Consider the following 18,649-nt stretch of genomic DNA (forward strand, 5'->3'; position numbering starts at 1 on the left):
GACTATTCTTATATCAGTACTCACTAAGTTGTATCAGCCATAAATGACTTCCAATGAGTAAAAGTCGCATTTTGTCCTTATTTACTGACTCCCAAATGTACAGAGCTAAAGTCATACGAGGAACAAGGAGATTTAGAAAACATGTTGTACCTTTGGGTATTGTTGTGTGAGGCATATGTCTGGGCTTAGACCTTCACGCTCGTGATTTGAACACACAAAGCCCTTGAGAGATGTCACCCAGTGCTGCAGTCTGCAGACAGATGAGCGCTTTCTGCCACCGCAGCACATTATAGTTCGGAGGAGAAGCATTGGGTAATTTGGCAAACATATATTAAAATAATCCATAAAATCATTATTGGGTTTATTTTATGTATGAATATATTCAACCAGAGATATTATCAAATGTAGTTCTGACTGTATTATCAAAATGTAGCAGCATTTCTGCATTATTCTGCGGGCAATGATGTCTCATTCATGCGTGAAGGTCAAACGTGTGATTAACCTCTGCAGCTTCAGGAAGAGGCTTGTCTTGCACAGAGGACTTTGTTGCAGTCAGTTTCCATCGGGGTGAAATCTGTTTTTGCTCTGCCAGTAATAATTGCACACATTGAGAAATGATCCCACGTCACCGTTTAGCTGCTGAATTAAAAGCTCTGGAGGACTCTCTGTAAAACACTTAAACATTTAAACCACATTGGAGTTCCTCTCAATAACAATCAGGTCCACTAGAGTGGGCTGCTCGGGGAGGTTCTGTTTTCATTCCAACAGCATTACAGACTCCCTGGAGCCTGGCAGCAGAGAAAGATCGCCACCCTTTATACACCACCCAAGAGGTGCATCTTCATCACCACTTTAATATGCTATAGGTGCATAGGGCAAGTCCCTATATGGGCTCATTAATAAGCAAGAAAGGTTACAGTTTTAAGGTTATCAGAGGCAACAGTAGGGCTACACGATTTGGGGAAATAATCTAATTGCGATTTTTCTGACAGATATTGCGATTCGATTTGCGATTTAGTTTTCAAGCGACCCAACGGAAGTTTATTGTAAAATGCGGCCATATCTCCGGCTAGGAAGGTCGTATCAACGTGCTCCCGTCTCTAGCACCCCCGCAGCCCGAGCTACGAGTGAAAGAACTAAACTTACATGAAACTTCCGTTGGGTTGCTTTAAAGTCAAGCTTCAGTTTCAGATTCACCCTGTAATAGATGTGAAACATGTGATGGAGCATTACTAACCTGACTCAGATGCTTTGTTTCACCAAACCATCTAGGAAAGCTCCATTTAGGAAGCCATTTGGAAAGGGCAGGCACTTTCAACAATACTTGGCAGGTGATTGGATCAATCTGTCTATCACCTTCTATCATGGGCCACTTCTGATTGGTTAACAATGGCTGGTACATGTGGAGCACAGCACTTCTGATTGGTGTGGATGACTGACACACAAGAAAAAGAAAAGAAAATGTTTTAAAAAATGGCAGGCTTTGCGATTTTTTAATTGCATCATTTAAAATCGCGATTTTGATTTCAAATCGATTAATCGTTCAGCCCTAGGCAACAGTGTTAATAATCCCAACATAACATTTCCTTTGTTTTCTATTTTTAGATTGGATCCCTCCACCACGGCTTGGGATGTGTAAGTAGGCTAAATATCCATAAATCATACGATACTTTATCATTTTTATTTTTTATTTTACTGTGTGTGCACAGTTTCCCCTCTCTGTCCCTGCATATTGCAGTTAATGCTCTTCATACAGGTAGTTTAAGAGTCAGATTACAGAGACTTTTGCCCCCTGCAGCATATCATCTGTCATTGCTGCACCCTAGAGACAGAGTCAACATCATAAATTGTGGGTGGCATTGAGTTGCAGTGTTTACAGATTCTGTGCTCAGCAGTGCACCACGGAATATACTGTTGATCCCCCAATAATATGAAGATTAGTAGTTATCATGATAGTTATGGTATGAGATATCTGCTAATTTTGCACTTGAACCAGTACATACTTTTTTATTACAGCATAGCTATAGAAAATAGATTTTTGTAGACATGTTTTCTTGTATGTAAGGACTCAAGGTTCAGATTTACAGTTACAGGTTACATCAGTGCATAAGCTAATCTATGTAAAAATGAACTTCAACATAGGATCAATTCTTACACTTCATACTATGTAACTAGTGAAATCCACTGGTGAAACAAACCTGATGTGTTTTTAAATGATGACACACAAAACATTGAAATTGTTTTTATTTATTTGGATTTCGATAAGTTAGGACTTAAAAAAACAAACGCTTTTACTGGAATCCATTTTTAAAAGCACAGCATACAGGATAATGATTTCAAGCGAGCTATATTTTGTTTCCTCAGTAATTCCTCACGGTGTCAGCGTAGTAATACATGCCAAAAGGTCCGGACGGCAGAAAATAGACTTGTGAGGAGACGCCATCCTGCTTCAATGCAGACTATTTTTGTATTTGAGGACACCTGATCCTCTTGTATTGCTAACATAATAAATCATACGTAGTAACAGGTTATCCAGCTTGAAACATCACCCCAGTATTCAATGACATGGCAACAGTTTGCCATGATCTTAATATTTGTAAAGGATAGTTTGAAGGATATATATATTTGAGTTTTTGTTATGTTAAATTAATCCAACAAAATGACCAAAGGTGCTGGAGGTGCTCTTAGATTTCACGACAGTATTAAATGTTCTGAGCCCCAGGTTCATTCAGTAAATATATAAATACTTATTTTAATACCTTCAATTTTTTAAGAAAGCTAATACAACGTCCAGTTGATTCATAGTTTTCATAGGAACATGCCCGTTTTATTTGACTATGCATTTGTAGCTTGTGGGTATTGGACTGTTTTTTGGACAAAACAAGTTATGTAAAGACTTAAACTCGATGAATAATGTTCTGATTATTAAATGATGCAGCCTTAAGGAGCAGTATGAAAAATGTGCCTTCTATATGAATGCTGTGAAAAATGCAAACACTACATTGGCTACATTTAATTTAAAGTGGACCTATCATGCTATATTTGAATAATATAGTGTAGGACCATACCTATATAAGGCATATTTATACTTTTTTTTTTTCAAAATACCAAACAGATCATGCATTTTAGCCATGCCTCATTTCGCTCAATTTGAAAAATGTTAGCTCTGTTTTTGCAAGGGCTGATTCTGTGAGAACAGCACCATCTAGAGGCCTGGCATATGTACTACAGCGTCTCCAGCGCTTTCGAACGGCAATGGCCGTGGCTGTCTCCTCCTGATTGGTGGAGTTGGCCCAATAGCCGTAGCGCCACCGTCCTGACGTCAGGACAGTGTTCAAATCTGGATCAGTTTTTATCAGATCCGTTGCAGCCCCTTTTTTAGAGATTTGGGTATGGAGGAAAATAGAGAGGGTTGTGTTTTCTGACACTTGGTGAGTTCCCTGGAACACCGGGGACACATATTCATGTATAAAACACGTACAAAAGTGCATTTTGCATGATAGGTCCCCTTTAAATTCCAGTCAGGGAGAGAGGAGACTTCTGTTCCTTGTTATAGTGTGGACTGAGGGCATAATGACCTCTGAAGTGCTGGTATCTGTGCTCCTTTAGGTGCTGTCACTGCCCCATCGCCGGCTGGTGTGTTACTGCCGCCTGTTTGAAGTGCCAGATCCCAACAAGCTGCAGAAGCTGGGCCTGCATCAGCGGGAGATCTTCCTGTTCAATGACCTCCTAGTGGTATAAGCCCTCTGCTTTCTTCTTCTCTCCTCTTTTATCTTCCCTCCTGTCTCTTTAGAACAGCATTTCAAATATTCTCTTTGCATGATTCCAGGTAACCAAGATTTTCCAGAAAAAGAAGAACTCAGTGACGTACAGCTTCAGACAGTCCTTCTCTCTGTATGGGATGCAAGTGATTCTGTTTGACAATCAGTGTAAGTAGTCATTTACTTTTATTCTGTTTTTATCCGTGTGTCGAGTTAGCCACCAGTGTTTACATCGCAGTTTTGATTCAGCTCGGTAACACTTGCCATAAATGGGAGGTCAAACCAATGGGCTGTGACATTGTTTATGCTTTCCAAACTTCAGACAGATTCGCCCATTGTGTTTTAACTTGCTTTTGATCAATGGCCCACATATAAAAGTCTTTCCCTCTCTCTTCCGTTGCCCCAGATTACCCAAATGGAATCAGACTTACATCAGCGATACCAGGTGCTGACATCAAAGTCCTCATCAACTTTAATGCGCCCAACCCCCAAGACCGCAAGAAGTTCACAGACGACCTACGAGAGTCCATTGCTGAGGTCCAGGAAATGGAGAAATACAGAATAGAGTGTGAGTTGCCTTTTCCCCTCCCATCTCCCCCTCTTACTCTGTCTCGCTCCGGCTGTGTGAAGTAGACACAGGCATGGTCCTCATTACTCAACTACGGCTCTTTATGAGGGAGAATGTTTACAGAGTTCACAGGATGGCTAACAGAAGGGAGAGCTTTTTTTCTACGCATTCAAAAACCAGAAATGATGTAGGGAACAGAGCCTTCTTCATTGCTGCCCCCTCCCTCTGGTACTCGCTACCACAAAATATCAGAAACCGCACTGACCTCCCCACCTTCAAGACACTTTTCAAACTTGTTTTTCATGTGTGATTAATGTTGTGTCCTTGTGCTAAATGTTGTCTTATTAGCTCGATTTTAATTGGACTATTTATCATAGTTATTGATAGTTTTTCACCTCTGTTAAATTCTTTGAGCACCTGATAAAGAGCTTGATAAATAAAGGGTGTTGTAATATTATTAAATCAATAGAGTTTCTGAAAGCAAAGGGTGGATGAATGCATCACAGAGAAGTTATAATTTCCTGGCCAGAGTAAAATGTAAAGCCAGTCCCGCTTACCTCAGTGTTTCCGTGGCTTCTTTCCACAGCCGAGCTGGAGAAGCAGAAAGGAGTGGTGAGGCCCAGCATGTCGCAGAGCTCCGGTCTGAAGAAGGAATCTGGAAACGGGAACATGAACCGTGCCAGTCTGGACGACACCTTCGCCATGGGTGAGGGCCTGAAGAGGAGCGCCCTCAGCAGCTCGCTGCGAGACCTCTCCGACGCAGGTACAGACAAAACATCTTTGTTTTACCAGCCAGTACTTTAGTGAAAGGTACTATCCTTCTCTCACCTCTCTATGGTAAAATCAAGGGGATAAAAAATAGCAAAATGTTGTTTCATGGCACCATATGTTTATTTAAGAGTTATCCCCTTTAAATCACTTTACAATTCATTCATGATTGGATAGTTTGACTTTAGGGGTGCTCCACCTTTTTGACTATTCAAAGATTGAATACAGACCTATTTGAGTGAAAGTACTTGTGTAAAAATGCATTTTGTCTAAGATTTGTCTTCTCAGTGATGAATGAAATTGACGGGCAGTTCTCACCCCTGATCATGTGGACGAGTTTATTTCTGAACATTTCCATTCATGTTTTTTATCGTCACTTTTGTTTAACCTTGCACTTTTACACTAAGTTTGTTTTCTTCAAAGACATCTCATGATAATCTTATGTTGTGTTTGATTCGAACATCATATGCCATTTCCTTTCATGTATATTTGTGAACCAAACAAAGAGCTGGTGTGTACAATTCTTAAACAGCAACGAGATCAACATGTAATTCAAGTCTTGGCGGTAACAGTCATTGCACACCCATGAATTTCAGTGTTTAGCGCAGCCGCTCTGTCTCTGAAGCAAGAATGCATTTCATTCATTACAGATAACAGCTATGTGAAGTTATCGGGTGATTAACTTGATAACAAAATGAAATCCAGTCAGGGGTCTGCCTCACTGTTGGTAATACGAAACGCTTTGTTCTAATGATCACAACCTCAATGTGAGATGATAGGTCAGTGAAGAGATCTGTAGAAGTCCCTCCGGTCTCCTGTGTTTTCAGATGCAGGATGTGGCATGTTAGTGGGGTCATTTTTGTTGAGTGTTTTCTTTTTCCTTTCTTGCCATACTCCCATTCCATGTGTATTTACTGTGTTATTTCCATACACATCAGGTACTTTCCTGTTTATGTGTGATTATTGGTCATGTATCATTGGCTGAGTGTGCCTAACAACGGCAAAAGTGCTCTGTTCGCCCTCAGACCTGTATATGCCTGTACATCCCATGTGCAACAACCACTGTATTGCTTTTGATGTGTCTCCTCCTCCGTGACTGTCACTGACACTGGCTCTAGCCAACCTTCGGCCAACCCTAAGAAAATCTACATCTTGTGACAACATTACCAAACACGTTGTTATATTTGTGAAAAATCTGGAACATTTTGATTTAGAAATAAACCCTGTTCATTTACCAAATAGCCTGCTATCTTAACTTAAACATAAACGTTAAGCTTTTAGACTTGATGAGTCCATATTTGTTGAGATTTATAGAAAAGCTTTTGAAATTTAAAGCAGTTCAAAATGCATTTAAAAAGTTAAAATACTTAAGGCAGCTTTAGTTTTCAGCCTGTTTGAAGATATGCCTTCACTAAATAGCTTGCCACCTGTCACCCCACCACCCTGAACGCGCTCCCCCCTTCCCGCCCATATTTGGACCTTACTCACAGTCACAATCCACTGCACTGCCCCCTTCGGGACGGGTGGGCGGCCTAAACGTCTGTAGTCGATCCAGGAGTGTGTCGATCTCTAATCTGTGGTATTGCATGTCTCGGGCAGGCAAGCGGGGGCGTCGCAGCAGTGCAGGATCACTAGACAGCAATATGGAAGTAAGTTGGAAGCAGCTGGTATCCAAGCTACTCTCTATGTGATGATGTGCACTTTGAAAACACACCATTTATTTTTGGTCTTACACCTTCTTTGCTTCATAGACTCAGTCCATTTGTTTGGATCATTTATTTTTCTTCCTGGGATGCCTTATAACCTGCTTGCCTCAGTTAGTGTGCATGCATGGGTTGCCTGCGTCTGATCCTGCCCCTTTTTTGGAAGCCAGAGATCTCCTGTGTTGGTCATGTTATATGACCAATATTCACCTTATCTTCGAACAAGCATGACTCTACTAATCCCTCCTCTGATCCCTCCCTTTGTCGCCTGTGTCTGTCTTTCATTCAATCCCATCCAAGCGGTTTTCATTTGGTTCTTCTTCCCTGTGGCAGGGTGGTAGCTATATGTGAGACTCTAGGAAACTGTTCATCTCCTGCAGCCCCTCGTAATGGTCAGGTCTTTCTTTTTCCCTTTTTTACAATTTCTTTTAAATTCTGTAAGGTTCAGGGAGGGATGAGGCCTTCATAGCCAGAAGTCTACTGATGGGCTTCACTGGGACTTATAAAGATGTGGATTTCATTCATTCATCTTTCCCTCATTTCATGTGTCCATGAGTTCATGCGTTGGGTTGAAGTCTGGGACCCTGAAAATGTCATTCCGCTTTCAAAGATGCCATGTGGTGTTTCTCTAGTCTTAGATGAAGCATGTGCCAAAGGAAAAGCTTGTTTTTAGGAGAATTCACACCTGGATAGTCAGCAGTGTTGGACCCAGGAAAAGGAGGACAAGTGAAGTCTGCACACAAGAGCTTAGTTCCTCCTGCCTCCTGACTTCTAGTTGAATGCTAACGTGTGGATGCTGGGATTGCCTGTCACATCCTCTGCATGTGGGAACTATTATAACAAGTTGCATGTGTGACTCTGAGAGGGTTTGGCACACTGACTGCAATGACGATGAAATGTTGTCTTTTCTACCCCTGTTAATGACTTTATTTATGCTCCTCGTATTTATCTAATTACTCTTGTTCCAGATTTACTGTTTCAAGCCAGTTAGCTCCTTTACAGCCCAGCTCCTTTGAAAATAGGCTCCCTTCATCTTGAAGCTGAAATATTCCTGCTGCCTACCATGAAAACTTTTTTTGAGTTTCTCATCTGCATGCCCTATAACATTTTGCTACTTGTTTATCTAAAAAAAGAAAACTGTGAAGTCATCCTGCTAGTTCCCTGTAGCTGTAGTTTAGAAGCACTACACGGTGTCTGACGGCCATGCTGTTACCTTTCTTTCCCGCCTGCAGGGCTCCATCATTAGCAGTCCTCACACACGGCGGAGAGCCACCACGCCACACGAGGGCGACCCCCGCGGCCCCCCCTCCATCCCCAACTCCGCATCGACTTCCATCCTCGGGTCGCTATTTGGCAGCAAGCGAGGCAAACCGTCATCGCTGAGCCACGCCCCTTACCCCGCCCCCGGCCAACCCACTCTCATTTCCCACAAGCCCCACCCCACCAACCTGCATCACACAGCACAGACGGCACACACAGTGCAGCTCCACTCTCCCCACTCCCAGTACTGCCAAGTCCCCCAGAACCCCCCGCCGTACAACCACCACCACCACTACCAACCGCCCCCCCCACACGCAGCACCACCAGCACCCGGGATACACCTCACACCAACCCCCCCCTCAACAGCACAGCCACTACAGCCAGCATTCCCATCACGCCTCACACTCCCAGCATGCCCCTCACCACCACAGTCAGCAGGTGGGTTCGGCGCCTGGCGGACCCAAACCTAAACACAGTGGCATCAGCACCGTAGTGTGATGCTCCTAACGCAGAGAGGAGGAGCGAGGAGGGACTTTATGAAGGAGGGACAATTGCTAACACCAAAGGGACTGACAGCAGAACTCTATGGCCTGTCCACTGTGTTTAACCGCTGCTGTGATGGGAACCAATCACACGCAGGCACCTTTTTCACCTCCAGCTCTAAATAATATGCAGGATGGAAATCGGACACACACGTTCCACCAGGGGCCTTTTACAAGTTTGCCTGATCATGGGCTTGGCCCTATCAGGGTTTTTGTGGGGGGGAGATGCTCTTTGTTTTCCACACACACACACACACACACACACACACACACACACACACCGCCCGGCCGTGACGGCTGCAGAGAAAATGCGTTCTCTCACCAAGCCGCTCCCCACTGCTTCATTCCTACAATAACCGGTCTTACCTTCACATAATCAGGAGGAAAGGTGTGGCTGACTGTTTTCTCTGTCACAACGATGGCATCATTTCTTGTGCACAGCCTTTCAGAAGTCAACTTACAACTCTTTGGTTTTCAGATCCTACCATCATATGAATGCAATGTGTCGTTGCCTCGCGTAGAGCTCGTGCGTAGTGAAGATATAATCATTTCACACTAACTTAAATCAAAGGACAGGTAAACTGCTGAGCCGACCGTCTCAGTCATTGTAGTTCTAGTGCTGTATTTACTGTAGATGACAGCTATATGTGTTGTCTCCTAGCTCTCATAAATAAATGTGCCAATTATTAATGCATAATCTATTTAGTCAAGACTTCATGTACAGTATATTGTGCGTAAAGTAATTTGTAAGATTATACTTACAATTATTATTATCTGCAAAAATGAATTTTATCAGTATTATACTGACTCTGGGGTGACAGGATGAAGATCTGAAAGGAGTGAACTCCCGCTCAGTCGACCTATAATCTGAATTTTGCTTTTCAAATGGATCAGACGGAGCCTCTGGAAGGCAGCTGTTGCATATGGGCCTCGAAACACTGAGGTCACAAAGCAGACTTTTCCTGTCAACTCATGAATGATAAACTGGGCTGGTTGGTTAATCTCAGTTTACTACTCATACTGTGGCTGCTTAAACTGTAGATTAGTAGATTGAAAAGACATTTTAAATACCCTCGGGGGCTCAGTTCAAATGTTACAAAAGGACCCGCAGAACGCGTTGAACATGTTAAGTCTGTTGCCTTTAAAATATGTGACAGCTGCTCTCCTGACTCTTAAATTCTAAAACAGAAACACGTTTGAAATCTTCTTTTGCCTTGTTTAGTATATTTTTTTTATTTGCCAACGACGTTTGGTGAGTGAATAAAATCAGTTCCTACATAGTGAAGTATTTTTTTCATCTTTTTCTATCATATGTGCAATATCTTTGTACTGATTTTGTACATTAACAACAAGCAAGGTGTCCCTCCAATTTGTGCGTTTTTTTCCCGTGTTGCGTCATTATTTATTTATATTTGTTTTGACCCCTGTCAGAGTCTTTCTCAGTAAATTAATGTGTGGCTGTCCTCGTGGTCGTATGAGAGGTACAGACTTGGAGTTCAGTGGAATGTCTAGTAAGTGATTCTTGCATGTAATGTTATTAATGTGAGGCTATCCTCTGCACATTGTATAACGAATCAGTGTTACCATAGCAAGTTTAAGTGCAATCATGTTCAGAAAATGCAGACTTGTACTGAGAGTGGAAGTCTGTTATCTTGTTGTCCAGGACGAGATTCAGGTGAAAAAGATATATCTTTTTTCATTTGAGAATATATAAATACTTACTTACACAGTTCACAGTGGAAAGAGGAATGTGTGTATATATTTTAATAAAAGGAATATGCTTCTCTTTGGGCTGAACAGAAATATTTTGCTGGATAAGCACATATGAAAGAACACTTTCATTTTTTTCAGGAATTGCAGTTATGATATACAAAATGCAAACTGAACAAAGGAACTGGGTATATGTAAAGAATAACTTTCTACATTCTACAAATAAGAGTCTATTCTAGTGTGTAAATTAGTGACAGTAAACAGTTTGTCCCAATATTCAGGTTGTAAATGTATTTTAACATTCACAAAGAAAACCATTGCCATAAGTCAGGCTTATTCTCACACATTTCTCCTCATGTGAATTAACAAGGACGTTCAGATGACAAACATATCACATACCAGACATTAATGATCAGTTGAATGTGTCTTTCCATGGATTTTGTATTTTTTTGCTATGATTCTGAAATCTTGGGATGATGTAAAAACCGAGGAACCTGTTTATTTTGGTGTGTGTTGTAGTGCTTCAAATGTCTCCAGTCATTCTTTGTGAGAAAGTACCCCAACAATGCACTGCATGGATCATCATGTGTCCTATTCACTGTGAGCTGATGGGGAAGAAATCAGCCTATACACTTTGGTTTTCATTTATTTTGATTTTCCTGATGTTGACGTGTTCTTGTTGCTCTATGTTAAGCTGGTAGTTATGAAGCTCGGCATGCATTTCATCAGCAAAAAGCCATTGTGTAAATTACAAACAAAAGGAACATTGCACTTCTGTTGCTGAGGGCTTTCATCGTGTACATATGGGATTCTGGTGTGCAAACAGATGAACTGCTTGTATGGATGGTTTATCTTGAATGAAGGGACCAAGATGGGGGTTGAATCAGCTGTACATAGTGTGTATATGATCAGTACTCTATTCTGATATCTGCAGTTAAGATCCGGATGTATACACATCACCTCATAGATGGATTAGGGGGTGATATATGAACATATCGATTGTCTCTGCCTCCAGTGAACAGACATGTGCTGTATAACTCAAAAACAGACTGTTAGGAAGTTTGCTGCCATTTCACATCCAGCTCTCTTTTCATACAAACAACCCCCAACACACACACACACGCGTGTACAAAAAACACACATCCTGCTGCAAGCTGTTCAGTCTGGCGTGAGACACATATAAAAAGAAAAAAGACAAGAATGGCCTCATTTATATGTGCATTCTGTTTGTACAGTGAGTAGTGAGTCAGTAAGACCCCAGTTATTGTAAAACTTCAACTGTGACAATGTTGAGAACGCAAAATAAACGAATATATGACTTATGGTACGCATGTGTTGTTTTTGCTCTCCAGTGTGTATAAAGTAGAAAATGCCTCATCTTATTGAGCTCGGATTCAGCTGTCACTGCGGATTTAAGGGAAATGAAACTCTTTTTCTTCTTTAATGCCTTTTGCAAAGGAGCCTTATCTTTAGGCTCCAGTATCTTCCACTTCCAGGCTCCATCATTACTTTCCATTTCCAAGTGTTGCAGCATTTCCACTAGAGGGCATACATTAAAGTGCTTTAAAATCATGTGGAAATGTGTGCCATTACACCACCTATTGGTGAATCATGTGCTGGCCACACAGTTCCTCATATGGATCAGCCAGTGGAAATAATCTTTCAAACTCGGCTGTGGAAGTGTGACATTATTTTTTGGATAAACCTCCTTTCTGCTTTGCAGCCTAGAATTCCATCATGAAACATTTGCTCTTTGGTGTCAAGTTGGCTTTCAAAATATCTCATAGGTACTTTTAAATTCACATAAAGCTGTACATGCTCCCAGCTGTGTTCTGGAGTATAATGCCCTCTTAGCCCTCATCACTGCAGTGGATGTCAGTAACAAACATTGTGGGGATGAGCTTAAGATAGCCTCCGCCACTAGTTAATAGATACACTCTTATCTCCTCTAAGCAGATGGGGTTCCTTCACAGTGAATGCGGCATAATCGTGCAGTGTTATTGATGCGTTCCTCACACTGACGTCGCTCTGTATCGGCTGTGCAACAAACGGACTAGAACAATGAACAGATAATTATATTTTAAGGATGACTGGCACCGCAGGAGGTAAGTTCCAATTTGGGTGGACTATAAAGGGTGTGTATTTGTTGCATAACTTAAGAAAACAAGGAATGTATCATTCACTTTGTCATTTGCCTGTATCTCTTCATTAAAAGATGTATTTAATTTCACCTAATAGATGGAATCAGTTTTGACATAAACAATAAATCAAGATTCTGAAGAAACGTTATTTTGTTCTAATACACATCTTAATTATCACTTTTTTTATTTAGGATTCTCCAATATAACAACTGGCTTAGTGCTGCACTCTAGCAATCCTCCCTGCTCCTATTATTATCTCAACTGGAAATGACAGTGAAAGTATTGGAATAATCTTTCCCTTTCCAACAGGATGCTCTGCAGTTTAATCTTAGCTGTCTTCCTGGTCTGGGCCACATCAAGCGCACACACCACTGGTCGGCCCTGCCAGTGTTCAGCTCTCCTTCCTGAGGGTCTGCGGGTCAACTGCAGCTCTTTAGACCTGGTGGAGCTGCCCACTCTGCCCTCAGACACCACAGAGCTCCATGTTCAGGACAACCGGCTCACCTCAGTGTCTCCCGGCCATTTTGACAGACTGGTTGCTCTGAAAAAGGTCTCACTTTCAGGAAACCCCTTCCACTGCGACTGTAGGATCCAATACCTGAGGAGCTGGTTGCTGAGGAACAGGGCCGTTGTCTTAAAGGAGCCGATATGTGCCGGCCCAGACTCTGTGGCTCAGAAAGCCGTCACTGAACTCAGCGATGAATACTTCTCCTCCTGTGTGCTGCTGGCAGTCTGTACTGATAGTACTTATAACACTGTGATAGGAGTGATGCTATGCTTCCTCATTCTTCTGCTTCTGTGGAGCTTGAGACTAGCAAAAACATCCAGCTTCACACTGTACATATGTGAGAGACATTTAGGATTGGAGGCTGACTCTTTGCGCTCACTGAGGCCTAAACACAGGAGGAGGCTACACACTGCACCGCTAGAGGTCACTGTGGATTCTCTCATTTGTGCGGGGGAACTAGAAAAACCACTCAACATGGAGTTACTGCCACAAGTACTGGATGTGTTGCACAAGAAGCACTCTAGAAAGATAAAGGCTACCTGAGGGACCTACTATAATGGAATTACTGAAACACTAGAGGAGAATAGAGTTGACGGAAGCACAACGACTGTCTTTGTTTGTTGCAATAAAGTTGTTTTAATGCTGAACGGCCACAGCCATTTCACCTGAGACTTCTTCTGTAACTGATTTTTATTTCTGTAACCTAAATCTAGTTTACTTATAAAAGCAGGCAAGGCTAAAAATAAAAACATGATGACTTACCCATTTGAAAAAGTGTCTTTGGTACACTGCAAGTCATTACATGCTATTTTTTTTTAGCATTTGATAACAGAAATAAGCAAACATTAGACACTACATTTGAGATATAAGAGTAATGAGGACTATTTTGCCCTCTGAAAGTATTATACTCATCAGTCTATGCATGTTATATTTGCTTTACAACTGATCTCACTACATGACTCAATACTGAGCTAGCTGAGCATGTATGACAGTGTATATCTTGTAGAAAAAAACAACACTGTGCTGACTGAGAATGATCATTGTCTTGATTACTTGTGATAGGTTGTTGGTCGTTTTTGATTGGAAAGAATCAGAGACAGTATGTATAACATGTGTAACTATTCCATGTATTTTCTTACAAAAAGGTATTTACAATGAGTGCAAAAACTGTAAATGATCAGATATGGAGCGGTACAGTTGTTGATTCATATTGGAATTTAATCTTAATACATTTCCAGGTAGCTTTTGTTTCTGGAAATAGAATATTCGACATTATAATAAACAGGTTATGGCAGGAAGGTATGGTAACAGTCAACAAAGATGATGTGTGCAAATACTGGTCTCACAACTAGACAAAATGCAGACAGACATTTCTATTAGAGGACAATACTGCAAATCAAACAGTACAGTACAGTACATGTATTCATCTCATATACATGCATAGATTTTCCAAGATAAATGGGTAAATAAATGTCTTAAAATGGAATAATAAAAATGCACCTTCAGAATAAAGGTAAACCGTTATCTGAATATGCTTCTTAAAAACACTGTTAAATTCTTGTAATAAATATAGGATGATTTCCGGAAGGATTTTTCAATTATCTACAACGTAACTATCATCTAAAAAAATACTTCGTAGGGTCAAATAAGGCAGTTCCTTAAATTGTTCCTTAATCCAAACAAGTAATTTAAGTCAAAAACAATATAAAAAAGCAGTTGACAGTAACACTTACATTATGAACTTGTCTAAAGTTGTTCTTAATGTTGACAGTTAAGAAGAGGACCCATATTTTGTCAATGCCCTGTTGATATGTCCACAGTGTTAGGCTCCTACAGGTTTATATGTTATGTCATATAACCCAGTTTACTGATAGGACCTCGACTCTACTGAGGCACAAACTTCTCCAGATCAAAGATGCGTTCAACAGCGTCCGCCACATCATGCACGATCCAGTCTGGCTCCACCAGCGCGGGGTCGAACCTGAAGTCCCGGTGCCCGTGGAACACAGTCTCTTTGATGCAGTGGCTGGCATCAGGCGGGACCTCTTCGTTGGGGTTGTAGACCCCCGTGCAGACCAGGACAGACTTACAGGAAGTGGCAGAGGGCAACGCCAGCTCGCTCTCCCAATGATTGTGGCTCTCCTCCACCTGGGGCAGAGCGGTGGTGGACCCTGTTGCGGAGACCATCTTAGCAACGGCTTTAGCGTTCTTCCTAGCAACTCTCTCGTCCAGGTAGCGGTTGTATAGGTTGGCGCCATAGATGTCAGTCATTAGGTTATCCCTAAGAGGGCAGGGAGGGAAGAGATCAGGAAATAGCCAGAATACTGATACATTCAAGAAGTTTCTCTGCTGCTCCACCAACAAAAACAACGCTGTAACAACAAAACAGGAACATTCGTGACAAAAAGTTGAAGTGAAAATTGCAAGCTCTGAAAGAAAGGTGTGATATGTTGAGTTAACTATAATGCTTGTGGGCAGTTGAAAGAGAAGAGTTGTGGTAATTAAGCAACTCCTCAGCTTTTTAGTTTGTTAAAATTGCAAACTTAAGTTATAAAGGGACCACAAACCCTTTCAATAACTGGTAATCTAAGTCAGGTGACAGGTTTTAGTATCCGTGTTACTACTTTCTGCCTTCTGTCATTACTTAGATGTACATTTGTGTTCAGACTGTGAAAATGTGTGGTTGCTTTCTTAGTATATTTCATATGCTTTAACTAAATGTGCATTACAGACAAAAACATGGTGTCTTACCCTATAGCATAAAGTGAAGTGACGGGGAGTTTCCATTGCCTCTCCATGGCCTGGCTTCTGATGAGGTACTCTGCAAAGTGGTATGTCAACTCACTGGGTTTTCCCATGAGCGCCTCGTACTTCAGGTCTTTGCCGGTTATCTTCTTATAAATGTTCTCCAGGCACACAAGAAATGTCCCATGGCCAAACCTGAGTGAAATGGGATCATGGGAAGCAGAGGGGTATATTTACATTTGGAATCTTTAAAGACTGTGTTTTCCTTGTCAATGTTATTATATTAAATATTTGTATTTTTGTGACAGCACTGGTTACCGGGGAGAATGTGCCTCAGCCATCCACATGAGGTCCATGTTGCAGGCCAGCAGGGGGAGGTGAGGCATCTGTTGGGATTGGTGAACATTGCTGAGGTTACCTTTGGTCAATAAAATGTCAATTATCAGCTGCAGGTGTGTCTCCCATCGAATCGGCTCCCCAAACAGAATCACAGCTGGAAAAAAAGACAAACATTAGATCCCTTTGATATAAATGATAATTAAAATACAGGCTGAGAGCTAATAAGTGGTACATGTCCTCACCTTCAACCATGGGAAGGTTGACAACAGGATTGGACTGTAATGAAAGAAGAGAAGCTTAACATGTGCTGCTGTTTATGACTAAATAGGCGTGTAATATGACTACTATTATCATCTATTTCTGCAAAATATTTCAATATCTTACCGGCAGTTTGGGTCTCCTGTTGTGATCCACCATGTCCATCAATGGGAATGATTCCCTCAGCATATCAACACTGACAACATTATTAAAGCCCAGACTAAAGACAGAGTTAAGGACAATGACGAGTAATATGCTAGCCTTATTAGTCAATGAATAGTAAGCAAAAAAACACAAAGCACAATTCCAGGATACTTTTTTGCAATTTCCAGGACCGGCCCCTGTCCCGACACCAGCACACACTTGTCATGAAACTTTGTAAACATCCTCAAGGGACTGTGAGACACGACGACCTGATCTTGGGTAATCTGGGAATAGAGTAGGTGTGAGAAGAGGTTAATAGTAGAAGTGATAGGGGACAACCAGAATTTAGTTTTGGAGTATTTATTCTAGACAGAACAAACATGTAGCTAAAGCAATATCTCTCAACACTTAGATAACTCACAGCTACTCCCAGGATGTGAGATAGCTGGTCTGCTTTTGTTTGTCGCAGGCAGTTCCCTGCATTTGTGACAAAGACAACTGGCACCACAAATTTTCCCTGAGAGTCGACTAACTTCTCGAATGCCTTTTTTGCAGCAGGGATTGGCATCCTTCCCCGAACCAGCACGCCATCTATGTCAAACAACAGCCCAAATCTTGGCTGTGGCTGAAGAAAGAAAGAACAGCAACATATTTTTCAGCCAAACAGCAAGCAATGAATCCAACAAGTGCAGCCTTTATTTATTTTACACATAGGAATAGCAACAAAATGAGGATAAAGAACAGAATTGGGATGAAATTATTCATTACATTTGTAATATATATAGGCCTACTATCATGTGGCTAAAAATGGCAAATAAACAATTTATAACCCTGTACAAGAAGTAAAATGCTCTTTTTCTACATAAATGTGAAATGATTTGAATGTACTTTTGATAATGTCTTTCGGTATTGTTCTACATAGTGTAATTTTACTATTAGGGACTGATTTTAGTATGACATAACATGGGACCTTATCTTGCGAGGGGCAATCCTATGGTGACAGAGCGCTACATATGGGGGGGGGGGGGGTTACAACTTTAGCATGTAACAAATAATCTGAAAATGATCTAGTTATATATGTAAACAAATGTTTTCCTCAATGTGTTTGCGTTCACTGGGGCTGAAAAAAAACGAACTGTGAACACCGTGGTGTATCTGAGCTTGTTTTTTCCTCATGGGGGAAACAAACACTAAGCTACATCTGTTGTTATCCCTGCAGAGACCCTGTTGTACCATCGCGTCCACATCAGAGTGCCATGCAACGACGATTTGATCAACAAAAACTGAAACGAATACAAAGTAAATCGCTTTTTCAACAACGCATTGTTTAGCCTAAGTCGCAGCAACAGCTCGAACCGTACCTTGCTGTTTGACTGAGTTCCGCAAAACCCGCACCGAGAACCGACAATCCCAGCTTTGCGTCTGGCTTGACGGTTACTCGGAGAGCACAGGCCCCGGTAAAACGACAGGAGTCCCCTCATCTCCTTTGTTTAGCACCGGGTTTTAAAAGAGAAACTGTATGTAATTGAAAAACGACCCGACATGAAGGATAAGAGCCGGCTGGCTGCTCGGCTTGTTTCCGTCCTCGGAGGTTTTCTCGCCTATGATTTGACTCGGCGAGACCCGATGACGTCATATGAGGAGGGTCTTTTTCCTGCATCTCTGGCGGAAGGAGATGTGGAGCTGCCTTCTGCTGCATCTGAAACACTGCAACCCCCGCTGCCATTTTAGACATCGAGGTGGAGTTTTCGGATTCTTCCAACCACAAGCACGTCGATGAATAACAGGAGACGGCTGCAGAAACACGAGCTCATTTATCCGAATGGTCCATATTCGGTTTTATGAATATATATGTAATGGTCATTCTTTGTTCGCACACCACGAAGACAACCGAAGCTAAAGATCTTATTCTCCATTTCATTCGGCTTCACTTTTACAGCACATAACCGTAACGACTTGCGCAAAGTCACGTGCCGCTGTCTCCCAATAAAAGTGTCTCAGGGCGGCTACATTTGCTGCAGAGAACCTCGAGGAATTTGCCTGTGAAATCTGACGCGCGTTGTGAAGACATCCCTGCACCCCTTTTCCATTTTTACTCAACAGGCTCTGTAAATGGAACACATGTAATGGATGCAGAGAAAATAGGAAAAAAAATGTGGCCGGAAATGTGAGCTCTAATTCTGCAGATGGCTTGCCAATTAG

The 18,649-nt window shown here is 41.7% G+C and overlaps 3 protein-coding genes across 4 annotated transcripts in view; 2 read left to right on the forward strand and 1 right to left on the reverse strand.

The window, feature by feature from the left end:
- LOC117479527 (IQ motif and SEC7 domain-containing protein 1-like) overlaps positions 1 to 11,639 on the forward strand; it is a 91,952-nt gene extending 80,313 nt beyond the window's left edge. The window contains 8 exon segments of the mRNA XM_034126544.1: positions 1,606 to 1,635; positions 3,610 to 3,735; positions 3,830 to 3,929; positions 4,168 to 4,329; positions 4,916 to 5,092; positions 6,697 to 6,746; positions 8,033 to 8,362; positions 8,364 to 11,639. Coding sequence (XP_033982435.1) covers positions 1,606 to 1,635; positions 3,610 to 3,735; positions 3,830 to 3,929; positions 4,168 to 4,329; positions 4,916 to 5,092; positions 6,697 to 6,746; positions 8,033 to 8,362; positions 8,364 to 8,558 — 1,170 coding nt within the window. The 3' untranslated portion in view covers positions 8,559 to 11,639.
- A 642-nt stretch (positions 11,640 to 12,281) lies between these two features.
- gp9 (glycoprotein IX (platelet)) lies at positions 12,282 to 13,630 on the forward strand. 2 transcript variants are annotated; one of them, XM_034126547.1, is made up of 2 exons: positions 12,282 to 12,447; positions 12,763 to 13,630. In XM_034126547.1, exon 2 carries the CDS (start codon positions 12,764 to 12,766, stop codon positions 13,502 to 13,504), a length of 741 nt encoding a protein of 246 aa, XP_033982438.1. In that variant the 5' UTR covers positions 12,282 to 12,447; position 12,763; the 3' UTR covers positions 13,505 to 13,630. The 2 variants fall into 2 exon arrangements, with proteins under 2 accessions (XP_033982438.1, XP_033982439.1); XM_034126548.1 differs by having other exon boundaries at positions 12,292 to 12,417.
- A 1,215-nt stretch (positions 13,631 to 14,845) lies between these two features.
- zgc:77375 (uncharacterized protein LOC402927 homolog) lies at positions 14,846 to 18,415 on the reverse strand. The gene is made up of 8 exons (XM_034126546.1): positions 17,809 to 18,415; positions 16,869 to 17,072; positions 16,619 to 16,731; positions 16,430 to 16,523; positions 16,288 to 16,321; positions 16,025 to 16,199; positions 15,713 to 15,901; positions 14,846 to 15,242 (listed from the first exon to the last, which is right to left on the reverse strand). The coding sequence occupies exons 1-8, from the start codon at positions 17,926 to 17,928 to the stop codon at positions 14,846 to 14,848; spliced, it is 1,326 nt and encodes a 441-aa protein (XP_033982437.1). The 5' UTR covers positions 17,929 to 18,415.
- Between the last annotated feature and the right edge of the window lie 234 nt (positions 18,416 to 18,649).

The sequence above is a fragment of the Trematomus bernacchii genome, unplaced genomic scaffold (assembly GCF_902827165.1).
Source record: "Trematomus bernacchii unplaced genomic scaffold, fTreBer1.1, whole genome shotgun sequence".
Taxonomy (NCBI): domain Eukaryota; kingdom Metazoa; phylum Chordata; class Actinopteri; order Perciformes; family Nototheniidae; genus Trematomus; species Trematomus bernacchii.

Excerpts from the sequence above, each read along its gene's own strand:
- gp9 (XM_034126547.1), top strand. The coding sequence starts at position 12,764 with ATGCTCTGCAGTTTAATCTTAGCTGTCTTCCTGGTCTGGGCCACATCA.
- zgc:77375 (XM_034126546.1), bottom strand. The coding sequence starts at position 17,928 with ATGAGGGGACTCCTGTCGTTTTACCGGGGCCTGTGCTCTCCGAGTAAC. Across the intron at positions 16,732-16,868 it reads CTCACATCCTGGGAGTAGCT|ATTACCCAAGATCAGGTCGT; the intron begins GTGAGTTATCTA and ends CTCTATTCCCAG. Across the intron at positions 16,200-16,287 it reads CAACCTTCCCATGGTTGAAG|CTGTGATTCTGTTTGGGGAG; the intron begins GTGAGGACATGT and ends CTTTTTTTCCAG.